Source organism: Nelumbo lutea, chromosome 2 (genome assembly GCF_056320005.1).
Source record: "Nelumbo lutea isolate HS-2025 chromosome 2, American lotus-T2T, whole genome shotgun sequence".
Lineage (NCBI taxonomy): Eukaryota > Viridiplantae > Streptophyta > Magnoliopsida > Proteales > Nelumbonaceae > Nelumbo > Nelumbo lutea.
In genome coordinates this window covers 105,480,538-105,507,424 of record NC_142685.1, presented here as the reverse complement: position 1 = coordinate 105,507,424, position 26,887 = coordinate 105,480,538, and the positions used below count along the sequence as shown (strand labels likewise).

Here is a 26,887-nt window from a genome sequence, read left to right as displayed (position 1 = left end):
GATTTGTGCGATGATCCCCACGCGGTCTGAGCCAACAACCATTTGGCCTCATAAGCCACCATAACAGCTTTACCGCATTTCTTTCTACAATACCCCATTTGTTTGCAACTTTGACTTGACATTGAGTTGCGTAACTGAAGCCTAAACAGAGGTTGATTGATGCCAAAAACCCATCAGCTGGATCCCATTCACACATGGGCTATGGGAGTATGGGTACTCAAGGTATTAAAAAATAACCATAAATTACAGGGTGAAACCCCAAGGCTCAAAGCCTCTAACCATTGCTTGGTGCAATGGTCAGACCTCGATGGCAAGTCCCATTTTCCAGCTTGTACGCCAATTCAAAAATTAAGAGCAAACTGAAGGAAGCGTGGAGGATGATCCTTTAGGCCACGTTGAAATTACTTACTCAACCGGCTTTTTGAAACCAAAAGCCAATTGAAAATTTGTTTGGTGAAAACGAACACACTCAACCAGCCTTTTTGCATAAAAATAAAAAATCCATTTATGAAAGCAGGGAAAAAACCCTCAACTTAGCTTTTTGCGCTTGCAATAAGCTATTTTGAAAAAAAAAAAAGAAAAGGAAAAAAGCTAATGATCAGGCAAACACTAAAATAGTGCTATTTAAAACAACCCATTTTAAAAAGTGGTTTTTTCAATAGCCCTTTTAGGCCAAAAAGCATTCCCAAACGCAGCCTTAACTATTCCCTACAGGGAAGCATAACTGGAATTTCAGCAAGTTTAAATATTGAAAAAAAAAATTATATTTGCATGTCAAATGGAAAGATCATTTCCTTAACAATTATCTGGGTTTAAATTCTTCACATGAATGGCCAAACCCCGAATCTCCCAGCCTTCTCAAACAGGCACTCCCAATAACTGAAAAAAAAAGCCAAGGGATAAGGATTCGCTAAGCCCCTTCTGGCTGGATAAAAGGGTTGGCAATCTCGTCTGTACCATCAGTTGGGGATACAAGCATCACCGCGGTTCCCCTGCATACCTGCAATAGATTAGCATAATTAGCATAACTAGCATAGTAATCAGTGCTAAAATTTATTGTGTCTGCACGTGGATATGCCTGCGGGGGAGGATCAGTTTCAGTTCAAGTTTCTAAGAACTACTTGGGGAAAGGTTGTTTAAACTGTAGCTGCTGGTGTTTCTTGAGATGCAAAGGTATGACAGGAAACTAATTTTGATTGAGTTCAAGGAAGACATATCTGCTTTTCCATACAAAATAGGTCCTTTGAGTTGTTGAGATGACCTACCAATTTATCTTGTAAATTACTCATGGAAAAGGAACAGAGCTGAATTTGTATGTAGCTGAAAATGGTGTTTAACATTTTAATTAGCACAATTGTCAAGATAGCACTGAGGTGACATGGCTTCTTTTTTCTTCTTTTCAAATAAGAAACCACCGAATCGAGTAGGCAGCAAATTAATCCCTTGTAGCCGAACTTTACCTCACTACCTTGACAACCATGTTTAAGAGTTGCATAAAGTTTCTGTACAGGGAGAGCGGGAACTTGTGTCTTTATCGGTGTTATTAATACAACGAAGCAAAGTTGCCTTGAGCACCCTAGTTAGTGTGGTGAGTCAGTGCTTAGGTGCTAGGTATTTTTGAGAAAAGAGTAACTTTATATTAAAAAGATGAAGGAGAACACGTGAGATGATCTACAAAGAAGGCTAGCCACACAGGTTACAAAGGCATAAGTCCATCACCATATAAGCATTTCCCTGGGTGCACCAGATTTGGCTAAACTATCTGCTACATAGTTTAAAACCCTCGAAATCCAGATTAATTTACATTCTAGGAATACAACAGATCTCTAGCCTCGTCCAAGTAGTGAACCAATCTCCAAGGCTCACCTTCCTTCTCAGTTCTCCCCAAGCCATGTTATCATGTTTCTAGAATCACCTTTTACTATCAGGTTGTTCAAGCCTAGACTTCTTATGATACAGAGGCCATTTAGCACAGCTAAAATTTCAGCCGTTGTGGAATCTGCAGTCCCAATTGGTCCACCAAAATACCACAAAAGACTACCATCCCTCCTCTTAAACACACCACCAGTTCTAGGTAATCCCAGGTTTTCAAGTGCACATCCATCTAAGTACAGAGTCGCCTCCTCTTCTCTTGACTGGGGGAGGCCTGAAGCTTTTAAAGAACTAGTTGAAGAGAACAGTTCCACCCCATTCTGCTGAAGCATGTTCAGACTGATTCCTTTGTATATCTCTGAATTCAACACCCACGGATTGCACATGTGAAAAATATGAGAAATTAGGTCTTCCATGGATCTAGCTTTGTTATTAAAAATGTGATTGTCTCGTTCTTCCCAAATACCCCACATTACTGCTTGAGCCACCATGTACCAGTAGATTCTCCCCCTTTGACCTAACCCTCTCATTTGCCATTGCCTTAGAAAATCTTCAATACATTCAAGAAAAACCCAGATGTAGCCAACAAGGTTTAAAAAATGGCCTTCCTTGTTTCTGAACAATGAAGAAGATGTTCAACTGAATCTCCATTACCGAGGCAAAGGACACAGACATGGGAGGAAATGCACAATCTACCTTTATGCTTTTTCTGTAATAAGTCACAAGTATTTTATCACTCCTAGAGTATCTTTTTTTTTCTTTTTTTTGCGGGGGGGGGGGGGGGGGGACGCTTAGGTGTTAAGTTATTGATGGAATCTCATATATAAGTTATATTAGCTGTCAAATATGACGAGGGATATGGCATTGAACAGAACTGAATGACAAAACAGGATTCATGTAGTCGACCCCATAATAGTTGGGACAAGGCTTAGTAATAATCATGATGATGATGAGACACTGTCAAATATGCAATAAAAGAGCAATCAGTTTATAATCTTTGTTTAGCAAATATAGAAAAGACTGGAAAGGCTAGGATAGAGAATTGTGGCCTTTGTTTTTCAGAATGAGTGCAACCCTGACCATTCAGCATGCCCTTCTGTGGCAACTCTCTACTAGCAAACCACTGATTGGAAGAAAACATACATGTATCAAAAGATGAAGACAGCCCCTGTTTTGCCTTTTGTCATAACCAATAATGGTTTCTTTGTCTTCTCGTGAGAGATGCCCGGTTTATCATAATGGGATGTGCCCATATCAGTCCCCTTTTTAATATATGCCTTATTTCTATTTATATTACCATCACAATTCACAAATACTTATAGCAACTACCATTGATATACCAAAATAAAATCATATGTTACTATTTTAAACAAGTAAAGATAAACGTGTTAACTTTCTTTTGTTTGGATCAAGGTTTTAAAAACCAACCAGGAAATAGAACCGCTGTGGCCACCGGTTTCCAGGTCAGGACGGTGGAATGGTTCGGACCGATTACATTATTAGGGCAAATGTTAGTCTATTAGACTTTTAGGTAATAGGTTTTTCTGAGAAATGAGAGGCTGTGGTTATCGGCTGAGAAAGAAAGAAAGAAAGAAAGAAGAGAAGAGGAGAAAAGAAAAAAAGGAAAATGAAGGAGAGAAAGGAAAGAAAGAAAGGAAGGAAGGAGGGAAGGAGGAGGAGGAGGAGGGAAGAAGAAGAGGTGGAGGAGGATTCGACCTTCACCGGCGATGATAATGGTGACGGCGATGGCAACAGCAGACGGCAGAGACAATAGAAATGCAGATCTCAGATCTGAGATCTGATTTCTTTCCAGTCTCCAACCTCTGCAATCTTCTTCTGAGATCTGAGATCTGAGATCTGATTTCTTCTGCTGTATCTGGGATCTAGTGAATCGTTCTTCTCTCTCTCTGCTGTACCCGTGAACTGCTGTCTGGGTTGAATGGGTCGATGGGTCGATGGGTCAACCGCCCAGGTCAGTGGTTCTTTGACCAAGTCAATGGGTTTTGGCCCAAGAACGGGTTAAGGGTGAAACGGAACCATTTGCCTGGATGGTTTCTGGGCCAAACAGTTCGATTGTCCAGGTCACCAACGGTTCAAAAACACTGGTTTGGATGAAGTAAAACTTACACCTCTCCCCGGGTGGCTCGTAATGCTGTATATATTGATTTTATAATAAAATTACATTTACTTATCGAAAAAGGTAAAGATAAACACAAACAAATTAAAGTTTTAAAATAACTTTATGGCAGAATAGGTTGACTAGCTAATCAATGTCATCCTGACTGCATCATATGAGTTTCAACCAACCACTTAGTGAAACAATCAGCATGGCTCTCAATCAACTAGTTTGACTAGTTGATACTTTGATAACACTGATCTTTTACATAAATCTCAAAGAAATTGTTGGTAATAGCATTCTTGATAACCATCATAGTTTAAAAGGCATCGAGGCAATTCTGGTCAACACTAGGGCTAGTCACCTATGCAATAAGAATTTTATGAAATAAATAACTAACTTTTGGCTAGTCTCTAGTTTTATATACCATTCAGCATGCATATTAATTGAAAAAATGGCAATTCTCTTTATTGATAACATTAAATTACCTTTCAAAGTGTGGAAAATCATCAATCTAAAAGATAAAAATCTTATAAATATATTAATTTCATTGTTCTCAAAAATAACACTACTATAATAAGTATTTAATAGAGCAATTTCATATCAATTAGCAACTAATAAGGCTATTAACTTTATATGATAAAATTTTAAGAAAGAAAGCTAATTCAAATAAAAACAAGGATGGAGTTTCTGTTTCATTTAATTGGAGAGAGTGAGAGAATAGGAAACAAACTCTATGATTTTATTCTTTCTTTTTCTCTTCTCAAAACCCTTTGATCTTTTAAATTTCAATAGTAAAACATTAAAACAAGTAATAAATGATATATAGTATTTAATAGAACATATTAACACATTAATAAGATAATAGCAATATAAATGATATTATAATAATGTGTTCCTTGTCATTCTTGTTGCTTAGGCAGGCACCTTGTTGCTAGAAGTCAAGGTGTCTGGGCGAGGCGCGCAGCCAAGGGCACCTAGGCAACGTCTTGAAGAGGAGGGTCTGATAATGGCAGAAGGAAGATTCATGAATGCAACCAAGTGGAGACAAGTGCTGCAGATGGAAGCAAAAGAAATGGTCTTGGAAGAACAAACAATCAAAGGACAATGGTTTTTGAAGATAAGGGAGGAGAGAAAGGCTACAGTTTTTCCGATTGGAGATGCTTTGCAGTGGCTACAAGGATTTGTTGATGGAGCTGTACGATCAGTGAAGAAGCAAGGATGGAGAAGTTCGATATCATCTTTGGATCGGAAATACAAGGCTATCCTCAAATGGAATCAGAAGGGGTGGTTCGTTACAGTAATGGAAGAGTTTCAAGGAGGGAGGAAACAGATGATATGCCTACCAGAAGGCAAGAAAAGCAAGGGCTGGAAATTGTTCACAGATTTCCTGCAGAAGTTCTTGATGTTCCTCGAAGAGGGTGTTAAGGTTGGCAAGAAAATGGAGAAAGTGGAAGTAGAGCAAGAACAAACCTTCGAAACCGGGACCCCAGACCCTCTCGAAAAAGAGAATATCTCTATGGTTGTCGCGAGCTCTCAGTCTGCAATTAAAAATGCGATGGAGGTAGAGAAAGGGGTTTGGGCTAATAGATATGTTATCACCTTTCAGAAAAAGGTGAACGATTGGCAGGGGATACAAGAGGCTATGAAGAAAGAGCTCCACATCAAAGCAACGGTGGCTCTACTTCCTTTCTGCGAAAACAGGGCTCTACTAGATGTCGGAGAACAGAAGCTGGAACTGGCAACGGTTAAAACAGAGGAAGGCATGGCACTGGTCAAGCGGTGGAGTATGTTGTGAGATGAGATTGAAATCGACGACCTTAAAGCTGATGTGAAGGTTGTAGTCCTTCCATTCAATCTTTGGGAGGAAGTGTTTGAAAAAATCGTTCCAGCTCTAGGAGGCAAGCTTGAAGACTTTAGTTTTGATAATTTGTTCGCTATGAAAATAAGAATCGCCGGGGTGAAGCCGTTTTTAATCCCTAGGTACTGTGAACTCCTTGTGGAAGGCGGGTGGTGGCGCCTGTGGTTCGCAACGGCAGTCAAAGCATCGCTATGGCAGGGAGGTCAAGAGCTGGAAGGATATGAGCTGGAAAGGTGGTTTCCAGGTGGCACCAGGAGAAGGGAGGAAGGCGAACAGTCTTTCTCAATCAACAAGAAAAAGGGTTAACAAAAATTAGAAATTATTCGAATAATTTTGAATTAGCCCCAAGAGGAGCGAATAAAACATCTTTCGTTGAAATGGTTCAAGCTGGACTTAGGCCGGACCCAGGTTGTCAAAAGGTTTGGTCCGAGCCGGTTGAGGTGGTGGGCGGGTCAGGTGGGTCGAAGCACATTTTTAGTGACCCACATGACAACTTAAAAGGTCACGTGGGTTGGGGCAAGGAGACGACTCATAGGCCGATTATAGACGGCAATCTCAGTCTATCTTCTTCTCAAATGGCCCAAATGGCGAAGAAAGTTGGGGAAAACTTGCAGAAGCGGAGAACGGACAAACAAGGCAACCTAAAGTGGGTCCCACGCCAAAACCTTGAGGACCCTAGTTCTCTGTGACGCTTCTTAGAGAGGCCGAACCCAAGATATGCTAGAGAGTGTTGAGACACGAATAAAGGGAATAGAGAGAGAAGTGTCCAAGAAAATGCCACGTCTGATTTAAGTAATGTAAATGACAGCCAACCACTAGAACAAACTAAATAACAAACTGGACAAGTGGAGAAGTGATATAACAGAATTATAACAGAAGTGTTATAAATAAGGAAAGGAAGACAAAAGAGGAATTATTGATTTTGGGAATACAATCTCTCTCTCTCTCTCTCTCTCTCTTCTCTCTCAGTTCAGGAGGCAGGCTTCCTCGAAAAAGTCCCTGAGTTAGGCAGTTACCTAACAAGTTGGTATCAGAGCAAGATGCCAAACACAAGGCCGTCCACAATGGAGAATAGGGTCGACAACATGGAAGGAGAAATGCAAAGATTATCGGTTGATGTCAAAGAAATAAAAGAAAGCTTCGCATCCTTGCTTGAGCGACTAGAACAGACACCCCCAGTGACGAATCAGAAGGGCAGAAAGAATGCAATGACACCAGTCATCGAAGCGGATCAAGAATGGCAAGAATCGAGTTTCCCGTCTTCGCTAGACCTGTTCATGGGTCGGGTGGCCCGACGGGCCGGCCCAACCCCCGAACGGGCTTGAACAGGTATATGGGCTCGCGGGCTTAACCTCAGGCCAAAAAGCCCGGCCCACAATAAATTTGAGCCGGGCTCGGGATTTGCCAAAATAGCCCGGCCCAAGCCTGACCCGGCCCGACCTATAATTAAACCTAAAAACCCTAGTCGAATTCCCCTCTTTTTTTCACCTCTTTGCCTCTTTCCCTTCTTTTTCCAGTCGAACCCTTCTTCTCCACATCCTCTTTCCCTTCTTTATATTCTTTTTTAATGTAAATAAATTCTGATTTATATTGATTATTGAATTCAGAATTTATATTTTTTTAATGTAAATAAATTCTGATTCATATTGATTATTGAATTCAGAATTTATATTGAATTTATATTCTTTTTTAATGTAAATAAATTCTGATTTATATTGATTATTGAATTCAGAATTTATATTTTTTTAATGTAAATAAATTCTGATTCATATTGATTATTGAATTCAGAATTTATATTGAATTTATATTCTTTTTTAATGTAAATAAATTCTGATTTATATTGATTATTGAATTCAGAATTTATATTTTTTTAATGTAAATAAATTCTGATTTATATTGATTATTGAATTCAGAATTTATATTGAATTTATATTCTGTTTTAATGTAAATAAATTCTGATTTATATTGATTATTGAATAGGGAAATTTTCTAATTTTTTTTATTAGGTCGGGCTTCGAGCTTTTTATCAGGGCCGGGCTCAGGCCCAAGTTGTAGGCCCGTTGGTCGGCCGAGCTCGGGCTCAAGCCTAACATATTTCCATTAATGAAGAGTAAAAGCCCAACCCAAGCCCGTCCCGGCCCGGCCCTTGAACAGGTCTAGTCTTCGCAAGGGGAGATCCTACGTCCTGGCTTCTACGAACCGAAAGGTACTTCCATTACCACGATATGCAGGGACCTGATCGTGTTCCATTAGCTTCCGCACACCTGGAAGGAGAGGCGATCATCTGGTACCAATGGTACCGGCGACAGCACCCAAGAGCCACATGGGTGGACTTCACTGATGCCTTAACCATGAGATTTGGAGTCTCGGCTTTTGAAAACTATGATGAAAGCCTCGCTAAGCTACGACAAACCAGCTCCGTCCAAGATTATCAGATGGCGCTCAAAAGGTTAGCTATGCACGTGCAAGGGTGGCCAGAAAACGCACTTGTCGGCAGTTTTGTTGGACTTAGGGAAGAATTGCGGCTGGAGGTGAATGCCATGCAACCCACCACCGTTCTTGACGCAACAGCCTTAGCTCGACTCCATGAAGACAAACTGAATCAGGCAAGAAGGATAAATCAACCTTTGGGAGTTGCGGTCAAACCAGGTATACCGAATCCAGAACCGGGTATCTTGGGTAAACCGAAGTCCAGACCAGGAGTAGGAATCACAGGCAAGGAAGCCAACTCTGGTTCAGGCCCTGGCTCAGCCAAGAGGTTAACATGGGTTGAGATGCAAGCCCGACAGGAAAAGAGCCTTTGTTATGCATGTGGAGACAAATTCGGACCGGGCCATCGCTGTAAGATCCCGCAAGTATTCTTCCTTCAGCCCGAAACCGAAAACGTCGAGCAATCAACAGACATTGACAAGCCAATGGACAACCAAGAATGGAGGCAATGGACAAAGGAATACCAGGAAGTATCCCTACAAGCCTTGACCGGTCTTGCCTCCTCTCAAACTATGAGAGTAACCAGACTAATACAAGGGCATCGTTTGTCGGTTCTTATAGACAGTGGCAGCACTCTCAATTTCATTACCCAAACATTGGTCAGACAACTAGGGATTCCGGTCCAACCATGTATAGAATTCCGGGTGCACGTAACTAATGGGAGAAACCTGGTGTGCGCAGTACGTGCATAGGATTAAAAATGAAGATACAAGGACACGAGTTCGAGATAGATCTACATCCCTTGGAAATCAGTGGAGCAGATGTAGTTCTCGAAGTCCAATGGTTAAGGCAACTAGGGCCATTAGTCTCACCATGTCACTGGACCCGTCTCACCATGGATTTTCAAGTGGGCAGCTCACAGGTGTATGTTCAAGGACAGTTGTCCAAGGGTCTAGGACCCATTAGTCTCACCACCCTAAGAAAACAGGCAGCAGAGCCAACCCACATCATTTTAATGCAAATAGACTCCCATAGAAACGGCCCAATGCTAGCCCAAGGAAGTAACTCCAGCAGATCCGAAGAAGCCCACATACAACTACAGCAGCTACTTCAGAAGTTTTCAGTGATCTTCCAAGAGCCTAAGGAACTACCACCGAAACGTGCCCATGATCATTGCATTCCATTGCTGCCCGGAACAAAACCCACAAATGTAAGGCCCTATCGTTACCTCTATTTTCAAAAACTAGAGATTGAGAGACAAGTGCAAGATATGCTTGGTAGAAAAATCATACAACCCAACCAAAACCCATTCTCCTCGCCAGTATTACTTGTGAAAAAGAAGGATAGGACATGGCGGTTTTGTATAGACTATAGGGCCCTAAACAACATTACTGTGAAGGATCAATTTCCCATACCGGTAATCGATGAACTCGGCCGAGCCACCATATTCTCTAAACTAGACCTAAGCTCGGGATATCATCAAATTCAGGTCCATGAGGGTGACATCCACAAGACCGCCTTTCGTACACACGAGGGGCATTATGAGTTTTTGGTCATGCTGTTTGGGTTGACCAATGCACCAGCTACGTTCCAAGCACTTATGAATAACATATTCCGACCCCATTTGCACAAATTTATACTCGTTTTTTTTTTTATGATATACTTGTATATAGCGCTACATGGGACGAACACCTAGTACATCTACAAATCACCTTGGAACTACTAAGGACTCGTAAACTCTTTGCAAAGGAGTCAAAGTGTGCATTTGGACAGACACAAGTACACTACTTAGGCCACGTAGTCGAAAACGGCATATTGTAGCAGCAGACTAGGAAAAGATCTCAAGCATGATAAATTGGCCCCGACCTCAAAATGTTAAGGAGTTACGGGGCTTCTTGGGTCTAATAGGGTACTACCGGCGATTCATCAGAGGGTATGGATTGATTGCCACCCCCTTGACAAATTCACTTAAGAAGAATGGGTTCTATTGGACTAGGGAGGCCCAATAGGCCTTCGAGACGCTCAAAACAACTATCTCGTCCCCACCGACGCTCGCACTTCCAGACTTCTCAAAGGACTTCATCATTGAATGTGATGTGTCAAGCCAAGGAGTAGGTGTGGTCCTCATACAAGAAGAAAGGCCACTAGCGTTTTTCAGCAAAGCAATGACAGCACAAAAATGGGCCAAGTCAGTATACAAACGTGAACTAATAGCAATTGTTCTCACAGTTCAGAGGTGGCGACCCTACCTTCTAGGGAGAAGATTCATCATACGAACTGACCACCATAGCCTGAAATTTCTGTTGGAGTAGTTTGTACTATCCCCGAAATAGCAACGATGGATAGCCAAATTACTCGGCTACGATTATGTCATTAAATACAAGGCAGGACACACTAACAAGGTGGTGGATGCACTATTACGCCAACCACAACTATTTCCATTACTTCTCTCGTGCCCAACATGTTCCATCATGAGTCAATTAAGGGAAGAAGCTGAAAGACACCCACAACTGAACAAGCTGCGTTCACAGGTCCAAGAGGACCCTACTAGCCACCCAGGGTACACAGTGGAGAATAACTTGCTGTTGTATAAACGTTGAATGGTGATACCACAGGATTCAGCAGCTTCTAGAAGTGTTCCACTCATCACCAGCAGGACACTCGGGGATTCTGCGCACTCATAAGAGACTAGCCACCCAATTCCACTAGAAAGGCATGTGGAATTCGGTCCAAAAATTCATAGCCGAATGCGTCATTTGCCAGAAAAATAAGGCTAATACCCAGTCTCTAGCAGGTCTGCTACAACCACTCCCAATCCCTACACAAGTCTGGGCGATATATCCATGGACTTCATAACGGGGCTTCCCCTTTCCTATGACAAGTCCGTCATTCTCGTAGTGGCTGATAGATTCACCAAATACTGCCATTTTCTCCCTTTCCCAGCCCTTTACAGCTTTAATGGTGGCTGAGATTTTTACTAAGGAGGTGGCACGACTGCATGGTACCCCTAACTCTATTGTCTTAGACCGCGACCCAATTTTTATGAGTCGTTTCTGGGCAGAACTTTTTCGACTACAAGGAGTGAAACTCTTCAAATCTACCATCTACCATCCTCAAACAGATGGGCAAACTGAGGTGGTCAATCGGAGTTTGGAAACCTATCTAAAGTGCTATGTAGAGGATAGGCCACGTCAGTGGCTCAAGTGGCTCCATTGGACAGAATGGTGGTACAATACCACGTATCACAGTGCAGCAGGAATGACTCCCTTCCGGGCCCTATATGGATGGGGCCCACCTCCCCTACTCCCATATGAGAAAGGGTCTACAACAGTAGCAGCAGTGGAAGACCAACTCCTCCAGCAGGATAGGGTGTTATAAGAGCTCAAATCCCACCTCCATCGAGCCCAACAATGGATGGCAGATTCGTACAACAGAAAGCGTAGGCCTGTCCAGCACCAGATTGGGGAGCAAGTCTTCCTTAAACTACAACCATACAAGCAAGTTTCAGTAGCAGGCCACAGGTGGAACAAACTGAGTCCAAGGTACTTTGGCCCATTTCGGATTGTGGAACGCATTGGGTCTGTGGCATAAAGGGAATAGAGAGACAAGTGTACAAGAAAAGGCCACGTCAGCCTTTAAGTAATGTAACTGATAGCCAACCACTAGAACAAACTAAATAACAAGCTAATAATAACAGAATTGTTATAAATAAGGAAAGGAAGCCAAGGAAGCCAGAAGAGGAATTATTGATTTTGGGAATACAATCTCTCCCTCCCTCCCTCCCTCCCTACAGAGAGGGCTAAAGAGAGGGAGGAGACGGATGAAGGGTGGGTACAGTGTAGCGTAGATGATGAAGATTCGAATGAATGCTTCCATGATGATACCAGCATTGGCAGTGTGAACGACGAAGTCAGCTACTGTGCAGGTGGCATGGGTATGTGGAACATAGCAAGCCTATTTCAGGGTGACACAGAGGAGAAATAGAGTCATGAAACAGATGGCCAAAAAGGTTAAATAGATGAAGGAAGAAGATCTGAGCTTCTAGAAACAAGTAGGGCTGAAGACATAAATGGGAATAACTCATCCCCAAGACTTCAGAATATGCAAGGCACAAAAGAAGGGGTAAATCGAGAGAACCTGAAGCAGAGCAAGAATGCATCAGATAAGGGTGAACCAAGGGTAGAGAGGAAAGATCACCATGTTGACCAAAGAACAAAAGGACTTTCCAACCAACTCAAGGAGATAGATAATTACCAATCTCTGGAACATGAAAGGGAAGCTAGGAGTAGTCCTATTCCAACCTTTCCATCAAACCCAAGTAACCAAGTGAATTCAGTTTGTGAGACTAATGCGTTTTCTGTGTCCTTTGTTCCAGATTCCATTCCCGCTCCATGTCTTGCAGCCAATCAAGGAGGTGGGTATTCTAAGGTTATGGAGAGGGGAATGAAGGATAGTGGGGATGCATGGGAAGGGAGGTATAAGAATGAGAAAGTGTGGGAAATTATTGAAAGAGTGTTTAAGGAAGTGAAAGGAAAATTGATTTGGAGGAAAGATGGAGAGGAGAGAAGAGGGGAGGGAATAGTGAAGAGGAGGGAAGGAAAGGAGGGCAGAGTTGGAGGGGAATATGTGGAGAAAACAGTGATGGAGGGAGGAAATATGATATGGAGGAAGGATTGAGAGGAGAGAAGAGGGGAGGGATCAATGGAGAGGAGGGAAGGAAAGGAGGGCAGAGTTGGAGGGGAATGTGTAGAGATGATAGTGGTGGAGGAATCTAAGAAATAGGACCTAATAGCAGAATTCGTGGGGAAGCTAGGATGTAGGATGGAAGATTTGAATGTGTTGAAAGATGGCCTACAAAAGAGGAAGAAGGATATCATAACAAATAAGAGAAAATTGAGTGAAGTTGAGAACTAAAAAGAGATGTAGAAGGCGACAAGAAGTTTGGGGTAAAAGGAGATAGAAGGAAAGGGGGGAAGTAGTAGTCACATGAAGAAGAGAACTAAGAAAGAAGTGAGAATGAAGATACTTAGCTGGAATGTGAGGGGAATAGGAAGTGCGAGGAAAAGAGTGGCAATAAAAGAGGTAATAAAGAGGTATGACTCAGACATTGTACCATTACAAGAGTCCAAGAGAATGGAGTTTAATAACAGATGGGCAAGGAGTGTCTGGAAAGCCAGGGGGATTAGTTAGGTGGTTGCTCCTTCGTGGGGTGCTTCAGGGGGGGATAGCGATAATGTGGAAGAGGGATGTGGTCGAAGGCTTAGAGGAAATGATTGGAAAATACTCAAATGAAGTTTAAACAGCAAAAGGATGGCTATGTGTGGGTGCTCACAAATGTGTATGGACCAAATGACTACAGAGAGAGAGGAATTATGGGAGGAATTGGCTGATGTCAGAGGGCTGTGGGATGGGCCCTGGTGTGTGGGTGGGGACTTCAATGTGTTCAGATACTCAGAGGAAACCAATAATACTAATCAGAGGGTGACAACTAGCACGAAGAAGTTTAATAGGTTTGTGGATGCTTTTGAGCTCAAAGAAATACCTTTAGCCCACAAGACATTTACATGGTCAAATCTCCCTAGTCCAATTTGTTGCAAGTTGGACAGGTTTTTGTTCTCTTTGGATTGGGAATAATATATTGGGGGAACTTGGCATCTAGAGCTCTCCCTAGGGTGACCTCTGATCATTGACCCATAGTAATGTGCAAGGAGGAAAGGAGTAGAGGACCTACCCCCTTTAGATTTGAAAATATGTGGTTACTCCATCCCAAGTTTATCAAAAGAGTAACGGAGTGGTGGAATGAGTGTAATCCAATGGTGGAATGGGAGGGGATGAGATTTCATAAGAAACTAAAATTCTTGAAAGCAAAGATCAAAGAGTGGAATCTTTTGGAGTTTGGGAGGTTAGAAGAAAGAATGATAGCTTTGATGGACCAACTTGGGAGCCTTGACTCTAAAGAAGAAAGGGAAGAATTTGGAGAGGAAGACAAAGAACACGGAAGAAGATTGAGAAGACAATTAGAGGACAACCTACATAAGGAGGAAATTAACTGGAGGCAAAAATATCAATGTAAATGGTTGCAAGAGGGAGATAAAAATACCAGGTTTTTTTCATTCTATGGCAGATGAAAGGAGGAGAAACTTTATTTCTAAATTGGAGGTGGATGGAATTGAGTTGACACAACAAGAAAAGATTGTAGGGGCATGTGTAGAACACTTTAAATCCATTTTAAGAAGGCCTGTAAGTAAAGGAGTGTGGGTAAAAGGAATGGAATGGCCAGATGTAGGGGTGGATAATAGGAGAAGGTTGGAAAGAATGTTTGATTTCAAAGAGATTAAGGAGGCTATAGATCTATGGATAGAACAAAAGCTCTAGGGCCAAATGGGTTCACAATGGCTTTTTATCAAGACTGTTGGGATATTTTGAAAGAGGACCTTCTGTTGGTCTTTGAGGAGTTTCATAGGAGTTGTTAACCTGAGTGTGAATTCCACCTTTATCCCGAAAGAAAGATGCATCCCACCCAAAGGATTTCAAGCCAATCAGTTTGGTAAATAGCTTGTACAAGATTTTTGCAAAGGTATTGTCTTTGAGATTGAAGGAAGTAGTACTATACATCATTGCACAAAATCAATGAGCTTTTGTGAGTGGAAGACAGATTACTGATCAAATCCTCATTGCTAATGAGAGTGTGGGGAATTTCAATAAGGATAAAAAGAATGGAGTGGTTTGTAAGTTAGATTTGAAGAAGGCTTATGACTTGGTGGATTGGGTATTTTTAGGAAAAGTTATGACCAAATTTGGATTTGGGGCTAGATGGTGCAAATGGATTATGGGATGTATTCGGAATTGTCATTATTGTGTGCTAGTGAATGGGATAGTAGTAGACTTCTTCCCAGCCATTAGGGGTATAAGAGAAGGAGACCCCCTATCTCTTTTCTTGTTCATACTAATTGTTGATGTTTTAGGGAAATTGATTCATAGGGCAGCCTCTAGGGGCCATTTTGGAGAGTTGGAAGGGAGGAAACCCCCCTCACCCACTTACTGTTTGCTGATGATACGATTCTGTTCTATAGAGGTAATGTGAGTTTCATCAAGAATACGAAATTGGTGATACAACTCTTTGAACAAATGTCAAACTTGATGGTGAACTTTGGGAAAAGTTGTGTAGTGAGTATGAATATGGAGGAGGGAGAGAGTAAGGAGAGTGCAAAAGTGCTAGGGTGCAAAGTTTCAGGATTGCCTTTGAATTATCTAGGGTTACCATTAGGTGATAACCCTAAGAGAGAGAGCTTTTGGAACCCAGTGGTGGAAAGATTTTAAAAGGAACTTGTCTCTTGGAAAAAGAATTACCTCTCTTGGTAGAAGGATTACACTAATTAAGGCCACTTTAGCAAATTTACCCATTTACTTTTTGTCAGTGTTCAAAATCCCAGTGAAAATTTCTAGCAGATTGAAGAGGATGATGAGAGATTTCCTTTGGGAGCCGGGAGAGGAGAAGAAGGATCATAGAGTAAGCTAGGAGGTGGTGACCAGGAGTAAAAAATGTGGTGGTTTGGGGTTTCGGAACATTAGAAACAGGAATATGGCCCTTTTGGGGAAGTGGTTGTGGAGGTTCCCATTGGAGCAGGAGAAGCTATGGGCTAGAATAGTGGCAAGCATACACGGGTTGGAGCAAAATGGATGGGATGCTGGAATCAGAGCTAGGACCACAAGCACTTCACCTTGAAAAGCCATTCATGAGTCGTTGCCAATATTCTCCCCTCTTATCAGGTATGATTTGAATTCAAGTAACTCCATAAAATTTTGGGAACAAACTTGGGTGGGAAATGCCCCTCTAAAGGAATTGTTTCCTTCTTTGTATGCCCTATCTGATTTTAAAAATTAGCCAGTTTCTTCTTTCGTCACCCCTTCCTCTTCCATTTCTGAGCTCGGGTGGAACTTGGGTTTAAAAAGGGTTGTGAGGGACTCAAACCTTGACAGTATTTCAAGCCTCCTTGAAACTCTTGATAATGTTTTCTTAGACCCTACTAAGGTGGATTCTAGAATTTGGACCCCTACCCCTACTAGCTCATTTTCTTATGCTTCTTTCTTTAAAGTCTTAAGTCAGCCCACCATCCTGTAGCCCCACTTTCCCTATTAATGAGGTTCGGTGTTTTTGTTAGGAAGCCTATCTAGAAAGATTCAACACTAGTGATCTGCTCCAAAAGAAGAGACCCAAAACTTTCTTATCATTTCACTGGTGTGTTCTTTGCAAAGCTGATGGGGAGACTGGTTTTCACTTACTGGTGTCTTGTAATTTTGCAAAGTCTATTTGGGAGTGGGCTTTATCCCTCTTTGGATATAGTTGGAACTCTCCATCAAACTTGCAAAGTCTTTTCTCCCCCTCTTTTTTCAGGTGGCGTATGAAAAGGGGAAGGACTATGTGGAGAGAACTGAGGGTTGCAGTTTGTTGGTCATTATGGGAAGAAAGAAAGTCCAGGATATTCTCAAAAGTTGAGAGAGGGGTTGAAGAACTGAAGGTTGTAATCCATATAATGGTTGTACAGTGGCTGAAATCCCTTGAGCTATTCACAGATTACAAAGTGGATGACATGTTGAGGAAGTGGGGTGAGATTGCAAACTGTACCAAGATTAAACCAATATTGAGTGTGTCTTCGACCCCCCACCTGCTAGATTCTTAAAACTAAACTTTGATGGGAGTAGTAGGGGGAATCCTGGTCACTCAGGGATTGGGGGTGTTTTTAGGGATGAGGATGGGGTTATTTCTGCCTTGTTATCAGGCCCAATTGGAGTGGGTGACTCCCTTAGAGTTGAGACCTTGGCAGTTATGGAAGGTGTCCAGAAAGCTAAGGAGATGAACATCAGAAAACTCATATTTGAAAGGGACTCGGAGGTGGTGATAGGGTAGCTAAATAAAGATAACAGTGGCTTATGGAATTAAAGCAATGAGAGGAGGAAATTTAAGTGGCTGATGCGAGAGATGGAAGTTGAAATGAGTTGGGTCAAAAGATCTAACTCTTTTGCTGATGGATTATCTAAACAAGGGGTGGAAAGGGAATCAATGTTTTGGGTCTGGTTGTAATTTTAATGTTTCCTTTTCCCCATTCTTTTCTTGGGGGCTCAGTTTGTACTTGGAAGATAAGAAAGTTTGTCTTCCTTTCTGTAATTATTCTCATATTGATTTAATGAAAGTGTTATTGATCAAAAAAAAAATGCCGGTAACCAAAACCATATGCAACACCTTGGTATCGATTTCAAAAAAACAATGTGAGACCCATTAAAAGATTCACCATAAGGCAAAGTCCAATGTCTTTTTATGGTCCCCCCCCCTCCCCGCATGTGAAGTGCTGAATTCAGAGAGTTGAACAATGAACTTGTTTATTAGCAATCCTCTTTATGATCCAAAAAGGTTTGAAAAGGGGGAGACAACCAAGGATAGAAATGCAAGAAAGAACCCAAAGGATTGACCTGGCACAATTAGCATCCATCTCATTTAATGAGATTCATCACCTCCTCATTCTCATGATCCTAAAGATCCCTTCCAGAAGACCTCAAGCCATTCCAGACAACTGATGGGTGAGAAGACAGGGATTCTAAGACATGGTCAAAGCATGAAAAAACGTCAATGAATAGTGAAAGTTATGTGTTTACAGTCATCAAGAATTTCACATGAAATGATAACTTATAACAAGAGAAAAATAGATTTCACATGGATAAAAATTAGAATAGTGGAAGAGGACATACTATTAAACCAAGACGCCGAGTCTGATCAGTTGTCTTCAGTGGATCATCTGGATCTGCAGCACAAGGATAATAAGAAGAAACAGTTAACTATTTCATCATACACTACTAGAAGCCACTATCATGTTGAAATAGAAAATTATAAATATACATGCCTACATGCATGCAAAAAAGAGCTACTAGAACGCTTGACATGCAACTATCTCTAGATTATAAATTGCCCATGTATTTCGTTTCCATATAGAACTGGTGCAGGACTTTCCAAAAGTTGAGCAAAGGCCATTGTGCCAAATTGAAGCAGTCTGACTGCTCAAGTAATTCACTAGTTTGTCATGTATCTTCCCAAAAGATGGCAATGGAACTTCTCAATTGCATTTGCAAAGTTGCACAAAGATGCACATGCACCAGAGAAGGATAAATCCAAACAAAATCAAATATAATTTAGAATAATACATAGACAATCTGGTTTGGACAGCAGAATTTGGAAACCCTCCCCAACTGGCATGTTCACTTGTTCTTTTTTTGATGCCCTCGTTCAGTCAACAAACCCTGCAAGGAGCTTTCCTTCAAAGGAGATATGGTGACATCCTGTACCCCCAAGAATTCGGGCTTTTTGTTGGGAGGTGGTTCTCCAAAAAAATCAATACTCTAGATATGTTGCAAAGAAAAAGGCAAAATTTATGCCTATCACCCCATGTTTGTAGCCTTTGCTTGGGCTCTAGTTAGACAATCACACACCTATTAATTTCTTGTCCATTTGTGTGTTTTATTTGGGCCTGATTCTCTTCTATCTTTGGTTGCAGGTGGACTCCTCCCCCAGACGTGATAAGCCTTTTTGACCCAAGATTTTTCAGGCAACTGAAGAGATGTGGAAGATTAATGTGGAGAACCACAAGAGTAGCTATCTTATGGTCAGTTTGGGAAGAAAGGAACAATAGGATCTTTAAAGGAAAGGAAAAATCCAAGGGGGAAGTTGTAGAAAGAATAATCATTATGACTATTCAATGGTTGAAGACTATGGATTTGTTTAAAGACTTCTCAACTGAAGACATTTATAGGAATTAGGAAGTGGTGTCAGCTACAACTTCCATAAAACCTACAGTGCAAGAATTGTGGTCCCCACCAACACAACATAGAGAGAAACTGAACTTTGACAGAAGTTCTAGAGGTAACTTGGGCCCTTCAAGTATAGGAGTATTCAGAGATGAAAATGGCAGAATTGTGGCTATGTTTTCAGGGCCAATAAGAGTGAGGGGCTCATTGAGAGCAGAGGTGATGGCTTTCTTCAAGGTGTAAGATATGCCAATAGGAGTGAAGGGCTCACTGAGAGCGGAGGTGATGGCCTTGCTCATTGAGAGTCTAAGTTGTTGATTGGAGTGGCTGCAATTTGGCAAGTTGGGGACCTGGATTTATAGACAGCCCATAAGGGAAATCCTCAACACAACAAGGGAGATCGGTGTGTGCTTCAAATGAACAAAGAGATCAGCTAATGGGTGAGCTGACATGTTGGCTAAACAAGGGACCTATTTAGGGGTTGAAGTTATTGTTTCCAATCAAAAAAAAATGGTATCAGAGCCTACACTATGCCTCCTAGTTGCAATCGTGCGGCACAGGTGGTGACGTCAGTATTGCAGCCTACCGCCTAGGTGGGCGTCAAGACTGAAAAGCGTGGTGGAATGTTAAGATCCATTTGTCGCACATTGGTAGTATGGGATGCTGTTTTGTGATATATATGTGTTTGGGTTCCCTCCCTCTTAACAGCTAGCTTTTAGGGGTGATCTCTCCTAAGGCACATATCAAACCATGTCACAATTGTTAATAGCATGAAAAACCTAGAGGTTGGTGCAACAGAAAATTAATATGATAAGACAATCTTATTGTAAAAGTGCAAATTGGGTGCCCAAATTGAAGCATTTACACTGCATTAGACCCCTTCAAATTTTATTAAATACCCAACCTAGGCTCACCCAAGTACCCCCCCCCCCAAATAAGTAACATGATTATAAATTATAACTCCTGACATGCCTTTGTTATAGATAGGCAAATTCTAGGCAGAGTTTGACTACCAACAAATTGATTTATTCAAGCATTAGAAGCAAGACCCCCTATTGGATAACACGTCGGGGAGGATGAACTTCAGCAGAAAACAAATTGAATCAGAACTTGCATCACTAACCCACTCTTAATACTTAGAAATATAACATCTCAAGGAAAACTCTACACATCTAGAGATATAAGACAAGGGGATCACTCCTTCCCAATTTTTATTTATCAATAAACTCTTTCCCAATTTCCCTTTACTTGTTTTACTAAAATACCAAGTAGGTTTACAATGAACATAGAACAGGGCGATTTGGCTAACCAACTGATAGTGAATCAGTTGGTTTCTCTGGCCATCTGTAACAGAGACTTGGTATCAGAGAGAGAGAACGAGGTGATCTGGTTAAGGACTTTGAGGCTTGTAGGGAACCCCTATAATCTCATTACTTCGACTTGATGCCAAGAAGCATGCACCAGAGGTCTAGATGCCACCATGTATTGCATACTTGAGTAATATAAGTATTTGGCATATTTTCAAACTGAACAAAAGTGAAATTATGGTGATTAGAGTCCCAAATCTGAACAAGATTAACTACACCCTTGGGCTGCAAGATTAGAACACTACCCATGAAGTATGCAACTAAAACTTCATGTAGGAGGTTACCATTAAATGCTTCAACAAAAGACTGGCATCATGGAAGACTAGAAACTTAGCAAAGGAGTTAAGGTAACAGTCACTAGTAGCACTTCACTAAACCTCCTTACCTACTATTTGTCTGTCTTCTCCACTCCAGCAAGTGTCTTTGACAAGTCGGAAAAGTTGATAAGGGATTTAATGTAGAGGTGGAAGAAAGAGTTTAAATTTCATTTCATAGATTAGGAATTCAAGAAAGAAAGGCGATGAAGGGAAACCATAGTTGAAAGATAAAGAGACAGAATTCAAGTTGGACCTGGGAGATTTTCAGCAGTCAAATGGATGCATAGTTGTCAAGGCGTCACCTAGGCACCCACCTAGGCAACTAGGTGCCCTTGGCTGGGCACCTCGCCCAAACGCCTTGACTTAATCAACTAGACGCCCTTCTAGGCAACTGGGCGCCTGCCTAGGCGACAAAAACGACAAGGTGAGCCGCTTTTATAATATCATTTATATTGCTGTATCTTATTAATGCATGTGTTAATACATTTTATTATATGCTATATACATCAATTATACTTTGCTTTGATGTTTTACTATTGAAATTTAAAAGATCAAAGGGTTTTGAGAAGAGAAAAAGAAAGAAAGAAAGAAAGAAAGAAAAGAAAGAGGAAAGAAAGAATAGAAATATAAAGTTCTATTTTTCTATTCTCTCTCTCTCTAATTAAATAAAACAGAAACTCCATCCTTGTCTTTTTTTCTATTTTACTTTCCGTCTTGAATATTTATCATATAAAGTTAATAACCTTCTTTAGCTTCTAATTAATATGAATTTTCTCTATTAAATACTTATTATAGTAGTATCATTTTTGAAAATAATGAAATTAATATATGTAAAAGATTTTTATCTTTTAGATGTGATGATTTGCCACATTTTTAGAGGAAACTTAATGTTCTTAATAAAGAAAATTGCTATTTTTTCAATTAACATACATGCTGAATGGTATATAAAACTAGGAAACTAGCCAAAAGTTAGTTTTTTATATTATAAAACTTTTTATCGCTTAGGCGACTAGGTGACTAGGTGCCCCAGTGTCACCCAGAATCGCCTAGACGCCTTGAAAACTATATGGATGTATTGTATGGAAAGGAATTGAAAACTCATACCATTATGAAACTATGAAAGGAAGCAAGTATAAAATAGGGGCTGGCTCTTGGGTGAATGGTGCAATGTTGCCCCCTCACAAAGAAATTAGAAAATGTGGATGCTCTGATATCACATTGATTTAAGGTAACTAATTCAAAAATAATCTGGAACCTAAGACTAATATTCTATCACTGAATTGCTTCAAAAAAATTCAGATTCACAAATCAATGCTGAATCAAATAGACTTTCTTGGTATACAAGACCCTTGGCTGTTTCCTGAACTACCTAGGAAAAGGTAATTCTTAGAAGAGTTGTTGGCACTCTATTATCCAGTGTTTTAAAAGACGCACCTCTGAGGCGCAAGGCGAGGCGTTTTCGAGAGTAGGCGTCTCGCATGGGTCAAGACGCCTACACTTTAATAAGGCACTCGTTTCTGCGCCTAAGGCATGCGCCTCAGACCAGGTGCCAGGCGGTCCAGGCGCGCACCTATATTTGTTGCCTTTTGTTTTTTAATTTGTTTTTAAATTGACTTTAATAGATAGATTATAATGCTGTGTATAGATTATTTCCTTTTATAGATAGATTATAATTCAAAAGAAAGTCACAAACCTCTCGAGAGAAAAAAAAAAAACTTGCCGTGCAAGGCTTCTCAGACTCCCAGTATCAGTTGAAGTCTCAAGCCCTCAGCCCCCACGTTCTTCTTGGATCAACAAGTTCAGGCCATCTCTCAATCGAACAGCCACCTTCGACATTCTATCAGAGGCCATCTCTTAGTCGGACGACCAACAGGCTTTCAGCAATCAGCATCAGGTATTTCAGTATTTGTTTCTTCTTTTTTTACACTGAAAACAGGGGTTCCGCCCGCCCGCTTTCAGCAATCAGCATCAGTTCTTCTTGTTCACAGAAAAACAGGGGCTCCGCCCACTCTTGTTTTTTCATTGTCTTTTTTCTAAAAACATTTTTACAGTAAAACAGTGGCTTCTTCTTCTTCTTAGAATTTCTACATGTTTTTTTCTATTTTTTTAGTTTTTTTTTTATTTTGTGCGCCTTTTTTAAAAAGGCGTGCGCCTCGCCTTGCGCCTCAGGTGCATTTGGAACCTGTCGCTTTTTGTGTGCCTTTCACTTTTAAAACACTTATCCACAAGGACTTCAAGGAAACTCCCCATTCCTCTTCTTTGATTTTCACTCTTTTGCTTATAACACAAATTGATTTATGTAATACCTTTTTGCATACCCATTCACTGTATACCGGGATTTGATATACATGCTTACAGAACCTTCTATCAGAATGCTTGCAGATTCGTTCTTTTATCAGTATTTCTTACAGATCTTTCTGATACAGCAATAGAATTGCATTACCTTTCTAAAGAAAAAAGTAAGGATTTTAAGGGGAAAAAATAACTTCCGCTCATTAAATGTGGTTTGTATACTACTACACTTTAGGTGAATACCTCTTAGAAATTCTATTGCTTCATCCAGTACAAGATTCAGTAACTGATCATATCCTTTCAAGGTCCCTGTCACTGTAAGAGAAAATGATTATACAGTCATATCAACTTCAGACCAAACTTAATATTCAGAAAATGTACACGCACAAAAATACATGAATAAGCAAGCAAGATGAATGAAGAAAAAAGCTAATACAAACACTGTCAATCTTTTGAGAACATAATGATTAATCAATCCAGAGTATTATGGACGCATTCAAGTTACAAAACAGTACACATACATGACAAGCTACAGGAGAACAACCAAGAAATCTAAATACAACTCTTGCACTGCTATACTCTAGTGCTGAATCATCATTTTACTTTGATGGTTGCTGTCTAGGCAACCAAGATGAACCTGGTCAGTGGTGTGATGAAGGATCAAAATATCGCAATGTACCGGGGCATATCAGCCAATATGTATCATATCAGTGACCCTCTGATATGCCTTTACACTGAGTGTTTCTGGGTTCCACCTATTTCAGGGGGTAGACAGGCCTTAAACCAACCCCTCTGAACCACTTTGAAAAAAATAAAAATAAAACTAAAACATAAAAAATAAAAGGCGGCATATTTTGATCCTTGGGTGTGATAAGGAATGGCAGGGTTTCATCAAATTAAGCCTATGTGGTGCTGTTGGGGTTAAGAGTTTGTTGAAGGGCTGAACTGATGGTGATGATACAAGGACTTAAACTGCTGGCCTTGCAGAAGTGGTTGGGATTCACCATTGAAGGCGATTGTAAAGTCGTCATTTCATGGCTCAATTCTGACACTGAATCAGATTGGAAGTTTAGAGTCCTGGTTAGGGAGGCCAAAAGTTTGGGAAGAATCCTGAAATCCTGAAACACTCGTCCAAGTGTTGCTTAAACCAAAACATCAATGCAAAGAAATTTGTTGCTTAAACCAAAATGTGGCTGGAGAAAATAATGAAATCCCGGAGTAACCAAACTCTAAGTATACAAATATGTATAGAAACATAAAAAGGGCAGCCAATCCCCTGTTCACTAAGATAATAATTAGCCCCCTTGTCTGCCAAAAAATAAAAAGAGATAAAAATAGGGAAAAAAAGAGCTATACAACTGACCTTGTCTCCCACCAGTTAATTTGACTTGGACACCCTTGTCAACAAACTTTGCCAGATCTAAAACTGTTTCTTTACGGCCTGACTGAAACAACAAAACATGTAAAAATGCCTATCAGTAGCAGAATCCCCCGGAAAATTCTACTAATCTATATAGATCAAATTCTACGAAACATGATAAGCACGCAGACATATACATGCAAAGAAGATAGATAGATAGATAGAGAGAGAGAGAGAGAGAGAGACTTACCATGTTGGTGTACAATTACTGCTGTTTATCAAACCTTGAGAAGACACTAGTAGATGGTTAGTCGTAATGTCACCTTCTGCTTCAGCTACATCAACAACAACACATGCAATCACACGTTTCACCAGTATGTCACAAATGAATTGAAAAGGTAACAATGTAACAACAAACAACTATAACAGCAAAATCAAGAAGACCCAGGACTTTTCTCCCTGTTTTGGACATAAACCAATAAACCCTAAACCCATATAGATCAACATCGTATAGAAACAAGAACGGAAAGATTAATCAAAGATTTGCATAGCGAAACGAATAGAAGCAATGAAATTAAAAATAATAATAATAATAATAATAATAATAATAAACTGAACAAAACTCTTTCACCGATTCCAGAGATCATTTAGTGAAAATGAGAAAAACAAAGTAATAAACGTATTATTATTTCGACAAAAATTCGGAGAAATGGTTGGTAAAAAACAAGTAGATAAAGCAGATTTCATCGAAGCAATATAAGATAAGAGACAAGTGAAGAGTAAGAGGAGTTGGAGATTTACTTCTGTATTCCTTTTATCGATGACGGAGGAGAGAGAGAGGAGAGAGACTCGCGAGTGTCTGGCTTCGTTCTTCCCCTTTTCCCGCTTCGCATAACAAGTAACCAAAGCATTACAGTACTGAAAGTCTGAAACGAGTTCGGTGTGAGATCGGCTTCAGTCAGTGCAAGGACCGTTCGAACATTTCCTGGGGAGATATCTCACGGCCTATTTTAATAAAAATAATTAAAAATAAAAAAGGCCAAAAACCGTTGGATGGATTGATGGTTTGACCATCCGGGTTAATGGATTATTGACTTTTTCAATGGTTTTTGGTCAAAGGTCGGGTTTGAGGTAAAACGGAATCGGCTGCTTGGATGGTTCTTAGGCCGAATGCTCCGACTGTCTGGGTCAAAGACAGTTCAAAATCCATGTATAATTGGTGTTCGAACAGGCTTTGCACTGGCTGAATCCGATTTAGTTCAATGCGGGCATAGGCTTGCCCTAATGGAAGTCGATCTCCAAGTCTGTGTTCACACCGTTCCAACAGCCCTAATGGAAGTCGATCTCAATGCAAGGTTGGGGCTTGAACAGGCTTGAACTTGACCCAAGCCTCAGATCAACTTTCATCAAGGCAAACCCGTATCCACACCATTCCAACTACCTTTTGCAATCATGCATCGGTAATATCTCTTGGGCAAATTTCTTAAACTACCTTTATGGTTTAACTATTTGACTAACTATACCCTTATTGTTTACATATTGTCACTTAAAGTACCCTTAAATTCTCTAACAATTGACTAATTCTCTCCCCTTGCCATTAGGATTTTGTCACAATTGCCTCACATGTCATACCATGTAATTGTTATATTTTAAGAAAATGACAATACTTTTTTATTGTTATAAACACGTCCTAACCAACTATGCCGAAACCTTACGCTACACAGACCATAAAGAAATTAATTAAACCCAGACTTTTTTTTTTTTTGAAATAAATTAAAGTCACACTTCTCCACTCTATAATTTCTTCCATTAATATTTTTTTTGCAGATAAAAGAGGAAATATATTAATAAGAGGAAATATTTACACAATGCTCAACTCAAGGTATCCCTTCAGGATAGACATTATATTCAAAAGAGTCTTGATAGAAAGTTTTTGCTTTATGAGATACCTTGTGAGCAGGTAGGTTGAAAGTTTTGTTTATATGTTCAAAATTTACATTAAATTGGAATGAGGAAATTAAAAGCTTGGTTCTCTACAAAATCCATTGGCAAAACCAAGGAAGCATTGTAGTATCTTCAAATGCCTGAATAACAATCTGATTGTCTGAGCACAGGTAGATGTTTCTTTCATTCCAATTTCGAAGTTCCAAAAAAACCTACAAAATTGCAAATAGTTCAACTTGATCAACATTGAAGGATAAGAAGTTCGGCCTCCAAGAATTTTTAGGCATTGTAAGTTGGTATTTAAGATCACAATACCAAAAGAAAAAAAGGAGTTAGAGATTTTACCTACATCTTTGAAAACAATTAATTCAGTAGTAGAGCTAAGAGAAAGATTAAAGGATTTGGTATGCAAAGTTAAGGAACTTGAATTGTCTACAGTAGTTTGACAAAAAGAATTTTGAAAGATTTTGTTGACTATAGAGAGTTCGCATAAGAAAGGTTTGATTATTTTCAAAAATTGTGTTATTTCTTGCA

General features: G+C 40.3%; 1 protein-coding gene across 2 annotated transcripts; it reads right to left on the bottom strand.

Moving 5' to 3' along the window:
- Positions 1–637: 637 nt before the first annotated feature.
- LOC148872513 (sm-like protein LSM7) lies at positions 638–25,415 on the bottom strand. 2 transcript variants are annotated; one of them, XR_016107702.1, is made up of 7 exons: positions 25,211–25,396; positions 24,660–24,744; positions 24,413–24,494; positions 23,293–23,364; positions 18,024–18,076; positions 17,748–17,872; positions 638–1,000 (listed from the first exon to the last, which is right to left on the bottom strand). XR_016107702.1 is itself a non-coding variant. In XM_088972135.1 (6 exons), exons 2-6 carry the CDS (start codon positions 24,660–24,662, stop codon positions 911–913), a joined length of 300 nt encoding a protein of 99 aa, XP_088828261.1. In that variant the 5' UTR covers positions 24,663–24,744; positions 25,211–25,415; the 3' UTR covers positions 638–910. The 2 variants fall into 2 exon arrangements, 1 of the variants encoding a protein (XP_088828261.1); XM_088972135.1 differs by lacking the exon at positions 17,748–17,872 and having other exon boundaries at positions 25,211–25,415.
- Positions 25,416–26,887: the final 1,472 nt, after the last annotated feature.

Excerpts from the sequence above, each read along its gene's own strand:
- LOC148872513 (XM_088972135.1), bottom strand. Across the intron at positions 23,365-24,412 it reads ATTAACTGGTGGGAGACAAG|TGACAGGGACCTTGAAAGGA; the intron begins GTCAGTTGTATA and ends TTTCTCTTACAG. Across the intron at positions 1,001-18,023 it reads CTCGGCGTCTTGGTTTAATA|GTATGCAGGGGAACCGCGGT; the intron begins GTATGTCCTCTT and ends AATCTATTGCAG.